This window comes from Struthio camelus, chromosome 15 (assembly GCF_040807025.1).
Source record: "Struthio camelus isolate bStrCam1 chromosome 15, bStrCam1.hap1, whole genome shotgun sequence".
NCBI classification, from domain to species: Eukaryota; Metazoa; Chordata; class Aves; order Struthioniformes; family Struthionidae; genus Struthio; species Struthio camelus.
Window position 1 is genome coordinate 3968463 of NC_090956.1, and position 8491 is coordinate 3976953.

General features: G+C 59.7%; 1 protein-coding gene across 8 annotated transcripts in view; it reads left to right on the forward strand.

Annotated features, from left to right (window-relative positions):
• The window catches only part of PEMT (phosphatidylethanolamine N-methyltransferase), a 39799-nt gene extending 31830 nt beyond the window's left edge, over positions 1-7969 (forward strand). For 3 of the 8 annotated variants that reach the window (XM_068909214.1, XM_068909210.1, XM_068909208.1), the window contains 4 exons: positions 1978-2089; positions 5236-5310; positions 6022-6082; positions 6400-7969. In XM_068909214.1, coding sequence (XP_068765315.1) covers positions 1978-2089; positions 5236-5310; positions 6022-6076 — 242 coding nt within the window. In that variant the 3' untranslated portion in view covers positions 6077-6082; positions 6400-7969. Of the gene's footprint in view, positions 1-1977; positions 2090-2193; positions 2538-5235; positions 5311-6021; positions 6083-6399 lie in introns of those variants that run through there. The other 5 variants (XM_068909213.1, XM_068909209.1, XM_068909207.1 and 2 more) reach the window with 2 other exon arrangements.
• The last annotated feature ends 522 nt before the right edge of the window (positions 7970-8491 follow it).

Below are 8491 nucleotides of genomic sequence, written 5' to 3' on the forward strand. Positions count from 1 at the left end.
TGGATACGAGGAAGCTTATGCCATGGTCCCTCCTCTCAGATCGACGCCTGAGCCCAAGAGAGGTTTTGGGAGAGCCCACCATGCCCAAGCACTTACTGGAACAGGTTCAAGCCCTTTGCTTTCAGGGTTTTTTTTTTCCCCCCCAAGTAAATCTGGCTTGACTGAACTCTGCTGCCAGGTTGGCCTGAACCTGGTGCTCTCTTAGGAGGCGCAGCGGTGGAGCGGCACAAGCTCAGGAGGAGGCCGTGGGAAGCCCATCCCAGAGCCTGAAGTTGCTTTATGCTGCCCCGATCCAAAGTAGCCCCTGCAGGAGTATTTACCCTTTGCGGTGAGACAGTTGCACCGACTTCCAGCAAAAAACACATCCGAATCGGCTGCCAGCCTCCCCTGGCCTGTTGCTGGTGCCGTGCAAACCGATGCACGTTCCTTCCCCATTGCACCTGCCAGGATGTAAAAAATATTCCAGCCCTTGTCCCATGTGGTTTTCCTTGAACTGCGTGGATTCAGAGGCAGGGTTTGCTATATGCTGGCGGCGGGGGCCTGGGGATTCGCGTCGGTGCTCGCAAAGAGCGCAAGGACGAGCCCTTGCCGGCGCGGGCGTTCGCCCGGGGCTTGGCGCGGACCTGCAGCGTGCGAGCGAGGCGCTGGGCCCCGGAGACGAGGGCGGGCAGGGTACAATGAAGCATTTTGACACACGCAGAAATGGGCTGCGGCCTGGGGGGATGCTTTCTACCAGAGCCATCTGGGAGATGTATTGCCAAGTAACACTGGGAACATATAATACAAATACCAGGCAATTATCTCACTTAGTGGCCTGTAGTTAAAGCCTGAAAGCATGGTATAATTGGGCAGGCGCTGTTTATCCTTAGAAATAAATGTTTTTGCACCCTGTGAGGCCAAAGAAATTGCACTACGATCCAGGTAATAATAATAACCTTGAATGCTTTGCCCTCCTGTAATGCCTTTTATCTGGATTTCCAAGCACTTTCTCAACATTCATTAATCCTCGCCACCCTCTGGGACATAAGAAAGACTGATATTATGATCGGTGCACAATAGCGCAAGGAGAGACGGAGGAGACTCGAGGTCAGGGAACGGCTCGGGAGCAAGCGCGGGCACGCACGGCCGCGGCTCCGCGGACCGCCGGGCGGGCACGGCCCTCGCTGCGTTATCCGGCGTCCAGCACCGCGCGGCGTCCAGCTGTGCGCCGCTGCGCCGCTCGGCTCAGCCGTGAGCCGAGGAGCCCCGCTCCTCGGGGCGCCCTGCGTCCCGGCTTGCCGCTTGCTTTTGCAGGCTCCTTTCGCGGCAGCGTGCAGAGATTGCTCCGAGGTGGGGACAGAGCTGGTGGCAGGCTGACAGTTCTGAGAGCTTTCTGCTCCTCACAGGTGACAAGCGCCTATCGGCATCGGCCTGCCGGGGGCTGAGTGTTTTGTAGGTCGAGGCGCCTACGAAAAAATTGTGAGAGTCTGAAATTGTGAGCCTTTCTCTGAGCTCTGAGATACGGGGTGGCAGCGACCGAGGGCGTTTGGTGGTGGCGGTCTTGAGGATAACATCTTGAGGGTAACAGCTACAGGGCGCCGGGAATCTTTCCCCAGTTAAATATTTTCCATCCTCTGCGCTTCCTCCCTCGCTGAGGGGCTTCAGATGGTCGCTCTTGGGGCGAGCCAAGCGGAAGCAGCCAGCGGCGATGCCCAGAGCCGTGGGCTGGTGCGGGACGTGGCCGCCGGGGGCCTCGTGGCAATGCACAAACCACCCTGGTGGGCAAAGAGCCCCCCCAGACAGGCCGGTAGACGTGGAGCAACCTACCCGCTGCTGTTTTAGCAACCTAAGAGGCGGCAGCAGAAGTCCTCCTTGGCCTTCGCTCTACGCCGGGGGATGTCCCCGCTGTGTCGCAGCGATGGTCGCGGCGTGCTGGAGGCCACCCACCCCCGGGAGCCTCCGCGGAGCCTAACGAGAAACCCTCCGTTTGCCCCGCAGGTGACTACTTCGGCATCCTGATGGAGGCCAAAGTGACGAGCTTCCCCTTCAGCGTCCTGGATAACCCCATGTACTGGGGCAGCACCGCCGTCTACCTGGGCTGGTCCCTCATGTGAGTACCCGGCCGGCTCCAGCTTCTCGTTTCCTGACTATTTTTATTCTGAGATGCATGCAAAACCTTCTGCTATTATAAAACACTGGCGGCATTAATTACAGCAAAATAAGTGATGGCCGAGTGCTGGGGAGAGGAAACGTCAGCAGATGATCTGCAGCCGAGCGGAGTCCTTGGCAGGCTCCGCGGGTGGAAAAATCAACAGCCGGGGCCAAATTCACGCCAGGGGTCACTCAGCGGGGCAGGGCGCTGATACCAGGCATCAGCGTGGCCCTGTAATTACTGCTGGAAAAATCAAAACAAGCCAACACACCCGTCCCCCCGCTGCATGGTGATAACACTTCCGAAACACTCCTCATGTGACACAACACAGCTTTATAGCCTGCTTAGGAGGAAATGAATAAGCTGTAATCTAGCAGTAAATGAGCAATATACTCTATATATTGTGTATTGAGTTTTATGTGGCTTTATTTAATACCACATTTTATTTATTTGCCCAGGCTGCGTTACACGGGGAAGCCAGATCCGCAGAGCGTTATGGGCTTTTATCACTAGTTATTTTGCACAGGAGCTCCCGAGTGTGGCCACCTCTCTCCTGCTCAGGGGGGAAAGCAAAGTACTTCGCCACTGCCTGGTCACCTTTCTTCCAGTTTAACCGTGCACGGCTTTCTGGCCCTGCTAGTGAATAAGGCCGCCGTCCTCCGCTGCTGCCCGCTGCGCTTTGCCGGTGCTCGTTCTGCACTGGAGGCTTCCCGCGGGAGCCGTCCCTTCTCCTCGCAGCCCGCGCCCCTTGCCTGCCTCTGCGCCGTATCCGTCCCCAACCCGGCCGCGGGCAAGTTGAAGCGTGCCGTGCCGGCTCGACGTTAAGGATGACCCGAGGTGCCCTTGCCGAATCCCGAGCACCCGTGGCCTCCGTGCTGGGCTCGCGCCCGGGGTTGCGCGGGGCGGCCCGGGCTGGGGGGCTCCGCGCAACCCGTTCGCGCGGCGTTTTTGGCCGTTCCTCTTCCCAGGGGGCCTGAGCTCGGGTGTCTGAGCTGCCAGGGCTTTAAGGAGAGTTTGGGCGCGTGCCCGCAGGGGTCCGCGGCGGCGCGGGAGGGATGCCGCATGCGCGCCCCGGGCTGGCTTTGGACGGGCCTGAAGCGGAGCGCGTGTTTCTCCTCCCTCAGCCATGTATCACGCTCCGTATCGTGGCATCGGAGCCCAAGGGACTGATTCATTTCCGTCTCCCAGGGCACATACCGCGTCATGTCAGCGAGCCTGGCGCTGCACCAGGCAGCCTGCCCTTAGCCCTGACATCCGACGTTAAAAGCATCGCACGGAGCAAAAGCCACTTTTTTTTTTTCCTTGCAGGATATTGCAAATATATCCCAGGCCCGACGAACGGCTGCTCCACAGCCAAAATAAACTCGTCCACAAAATACGCCGAAGTTGGCATTTTGACCCTGTTTGCGCACAGTGAATAATGGGGCTTTTGGGGAGTGCGTTCCCCCGCGCTGTGCGTAAGGGGAGCACGGGCCAGCCCCGCGTGTGGGCTGTCTGGCTCCATGGTAATAAATGAGGTTTCTCCAAATAACTTTGGATCTGGATGTGCGGCGGGGAGGTTTGCAGCTGCAAGTTGGTCATCGCTATGAGCGTGTGTCCCCTTGGGGGGCTGGAAGCTGGAGCTGCCCCTCGCTGTCCAAGGAGGGCTCGAACGCAGCGGTCCATGAGCGGAGCGATGCTCGCAGGCCCACAAAGACGGCGTCCCACCAAGGACAGGAGGGAGGTGGCAAGGAGCCAGCACCAAAAAAACCTCCCTGCTCGAACCCCCTTCCACCCTGCTGCAAAATGAGCCATTGCCAATAAGTAGGTCAAGCTTGTAAGAAGAGAAAAACAATTTACCCAAATGCTTCTCGTTATCCTGGTCAAGCTTTCATCTGCTCCTGAAAGACAAATCAAGCATTAGTTGTGCAGGGATGGTTCTGCATATCTTTGGATGGGGAAAATGTTTTAAGTCATGGCAACAAGCTGTGTAAATCAGAGCTGGCACTGCAGCCAAATGATACAATTAGAGGTCTTGCTGTCAACAAACAATCATGCAAATTTGTTCTCTCTGATACGAATCGAGGAGGAGACATGACTAAGCATGTAATAGCGGGCGGTTGGGAGAAGAAGTTGTTGCCTGATGTTTCCTAATGAGGAAGAAACTTATTGCAAAAGAGGAACAGTGGAAAGGTGAAGCTTCGTGCGCGTCTCTCCAGGAATCGAGGGCATCCCGGCGGCGCCGACGTTTAGGTGGCTTGACCTCTCCTCCTCTGAAGGCATTTTTTCTCCGACAAGGACAGTCCTCATTCCACAAGGATTGCGAGATGTTTATTCTCAGCAGGCAACAGCGACGTACATCTTAGCGCTGACATCCAGCTCTCACCCCCTCGCAGCGCTGAGCTGCAACCGGCGATTCAAGGCAATTAGCAGCCCCCCAACGAAGGGCGGTGCTGGCAGCCCGTAGCTGGAGGCATAGCAGGCGTGGTAGGACGTGCAACTGCAAATGAAGTCACGCTTGCTAAAGGCAGGGAAAGGCTGGTGCTCGGGGACGGACGGGTCTTGCATGACTCCGGCAAGGGGTATTTCCATCCCGATTCGTTGGCCTCGCCACCGTCAGCCCATCACCGGTGACCCGTCTCTGAGTCTTAACCGCGGACCTGCTCCCTGTTGCGTGTCCGTCTCTGCGTTTCGCGTCTCGCCCACCCTGGGTGTCACGGTGCTGCCGGGCGTCTCGCCCACCCCGGGCGTCCGCGTTTCTGTGCACATCACGCGTTTCCCCTATAGCGCGTTGGCTCGGAGCCACGGGCTGACGTAACCAGCAGCTCAGCTAGGAAACAGCTGGATAATCTCGGGATTTATCATCAAAGCAGAAGCTCTCCCAGCGAAGATGTGCAGGGATCTTACTTAAAAGAAGTCACCGAAGTAGGCTGGGGAAGAAGCTTTGCCAAGTAACATCTGCCTAAGCCAGTTAACATTAAGTACAAAGAAAAGCACCTTTTGTTCACCTCTGTTTAATGAACGAGAGAGCGCTCTCGTGGTGTCGACCGTCTCATTTCACTTTCTGAACCGTGCCTTGCATAAGCCCATGTATTTACCTCTCTTCTCCTTCTCTTTCAAAACAGGCATGCAAGCCCAGCTGGCCTTTTGCTGACAGCTGTAGTGGCAATTTCCTACACAATTGCAATGCTGTACGAGGGGTGAGTAGCTCTGCAAAGCTGGAGAGCTTCTAATTATTGCTACCGTCTTGACTCCCGAGGTTTCGGGGAATTGGAGAAGCAGGGATTTTTTTTTTTTCCAATTAATTCAGTGGGGGCGAGGGAAAACATGTGATTGATTGCTGTTCAGTTGTTTTGAGAACAGGCAGATGCCACTTTAAAATTATTTGCTGAGTTCTAGGAACGTTTATGCATTTATTCGTTTTTAGCAAAATGAGGTTTCTCTCCTTTGGATGGCTGCTTCAGGCCAGACAAGAGCAATAAGGAAGCCGGTAGCACTCATTGTGTCATCTGAAGAGACCCTGCAAGAAAGAGCTTGCATTTTGTACTCCCTTCGATGGGTTTCTCTGATATTTTGCGCCACAATAGCCCAGCAGCCCTGGACAAAGCAGCCCAAAGTTATTCCCAGAAGCAGTGGTTGTATTGCAACAGGGAAAGGGCTTTTGCGGTGGGCAGAGAGGAGAGGCAAAGAGCGCTGCGTGCAGGGAGAGGTAGCGCACGTGGGCAGAGGTGGCCCAGCTGAGCCCTGTCCCGCTCAGCACAGGGATGGTCCTGGCCTGGGCGCAGCCTGGACCTGCTCCGCAGGCCCGCAGCGCCTGGTGATGTGCAGTTTGTCTTTCCCCCCCCTTCTTTCGCCCTTCTCTCGCCTCTCTGCCCCCGCTCGGCCCCGAATCGCCGTCCTGCCGCCCGCAGCCCTTTCACCGAGGAAATCTATCGGCGGAAGCAGACGGGAGCGAAGAGCGAATAGCAGCAGGTAGGTCTGCAGGGCGCTGCCGGCCCCCGGCGCCCGCCCGGCCGCCGGCTGGCCCTTCGGCTCCGCCGGCATCTGAACTGGCGGCCGGGTGGGAGCGTTTGCCCCGCCGGCTTCGGAAAGCAGCAGCCCCCGAATTCCCCGCCGGCGGGGGGGGGGAAGGTGCTGGGGAGCTCCAGCTTTAACCACATAAATCGGAAGGAAAACTCCGGCTCGCGGCCGAGGGGTACGCGCGGGTGTGCGGGCTAGCGGCGGAAATTCGGCCCCGGCTGCCGCAGCCGGGTCCTTAACAGCCTCTCGTCTCTTTGCCCTTTGCAAAGCAGCGGCTCGGACGTGGTGGCACGGCGTGCTTCTCCGGTGCCCGCGCTCTCCCACGCGCCCGTTTTCCTACTGAGACGTATCCTACTAATTAGCCCAGCGACCCCCCCCCCCCATCCCGCCCCGCAACGAGCCAAGCGAGCACCCCGCTCGGGATGCTCGAGCTGATCGGCGGAAGAGCGGCGCCGCGGCCCGCCGGAGCCGGCATCCCGCCCCGGCGCCCCTGCCCCGCGCCGGCTCGCTGCCGCCCAGCGAGACGACGCTCTCCCGGGTGACGCCGGCTGTGAGACACCCGCCAAGGGTGGGCAAGAGCGGCCGGAAAGCGAGCGGAAAAAGGACGGGGAGACGCCGGGGGCCTTTGGGAAGCCATCCCGGAGGGCACGGGAGCCCCGGCTCCGCGCGGATGCCACGGGAGCGAGGATGCTACGAGCGGTGACGGAGCCAGCGCCGAGGACCGCGGCGCGGGACCGACGCACGGCGCCTTGGATCCCGGCGGCGGCGGCTCTCGGAGGGGCTGGCGGCGTCCCCATCCCTCCCGGCGGCGTTCGACCCCCGCCGGCGGAAGGAGAGAGGAAACTGCTGCCAACCCAAGCACGAAACCCCGTTTTTTTTCTCGAACAGGGCAACATCCCTGCCCAGCAGGGCGGTTCGCAGCCCGCTGGAGCATCCAGAGCCTCGGCGCGTCCCCGGGCCGTTCGCGAAGGGGCCGAGGCAGGTGACTGCGAAAAGCAGGGCGATGCGACCCTTGCCGTCTAACCCGGGTGACCCGCCTGGGGGGGCCCCGTCCCGCCGTCCCCACCGCCCGCAGCCCCCGCCGGTGCCTTCGAGCTGTTTTTCACTGCCTTGCTGGTGGGGAAGGGGTGCAGAAGGGCTTTTTATCTTTGTTGTGGGCAGCCGCGTCCCGTGCCGTCCCTCCGCCCCCGCGAGCCGGGATGAAACTCAGCCGCGAGGATTTGGCTCTTCCCAAAGATCCCGGTGCCCGAACCTGCTCCGAACGGGACAATCCCAGGGGCGAAGCTGCAGGTCCGAGCTGGATGTGTGCAGATTCCCAGAACGGTTGGAGAAATGAGCTGTAATGACCCAAAAAAAAACAAAAAAAAAGAGGGAAAAAGAAGAAAGAGTTCAAAGGCCCTGGGAGAGGGTGGCAGGAAAGGGGAGCTGCGTTGCTGCGGGGTCTCGCGGAGGCTGAGGAGGGAGCCAGGACTCCTGGTCCCGGCGGGACGCGTGCGGCTGAGTCCCCCGGTCCCCGCGGGAAACCCCCGGGACCCTCTCCTGCCTCGTCCGGCCCCGGTGGCCTCCGCGCTCCCGTTGCCTGCGGGCTGCTCCGGGCCCTCCGAACCTTCCCGCGTGCCCCTCGAGCGCCGTCCTTCCCGCTCGGGGGACGGTGCCGGCAGCCCTGCCGGAAGGGGCGGGCGGCGAGAAGCCGCTGGTGCGGCCGCCGGCCCGGCCCGGCGTCCTCGAGCTCCCGGCGTAGCTCTGTGAAGCCGTCGGGGTCCCTCTCGCTTTTGCATGGTTGTAATTCGCCCTTCCGAAGTTGCTCCTCGAGAATTAAAAGCGTTGGTTTCTTTTCCATCCAGCCTCCGTTTCCTTCGGCCGCGCGTTCCTCGGCAGAGCCGTTGCACGAGGATTTCTGGACCGCTCTCTCAGCAGCCTTCCTCTTGAGCACTTGGGCACAGCATTTTATTTGTAGATAAGTCTCCGCATCCCCTTCGCAGTTAATGTTTATCGACGGAGGCTGAAACGGCCCCGTGCCCGTAGCATCCACCCGGCAGAGGACACGCTGCGTTATTCAGACAATTTATGGCAGAGTCGCCAGACCTGGCTCAAAGTCACCGAGGTAAATAAATTTAGATTTCTTGATCGGCAAAATCGGTATTTACAAAAGAGACGTTTGCTTGTTAGCGAGGCGTTGCGGTAGCGGCAACGCGGCTCGGGCCGGGTTCGTGCTGTCACGCTCTCGGTCCGGAGACCGGCTAAAGCTTCGCCGCCGGCTGCCCCGCTGTCCCTGCCGGAGCACGGCCCCGCTGGCTGCGGGCTCCCCTGCGACCGGCCCTTGCCCGCTTGCAAACCCGCGCGTCTCCGGCCGGGAGCGTC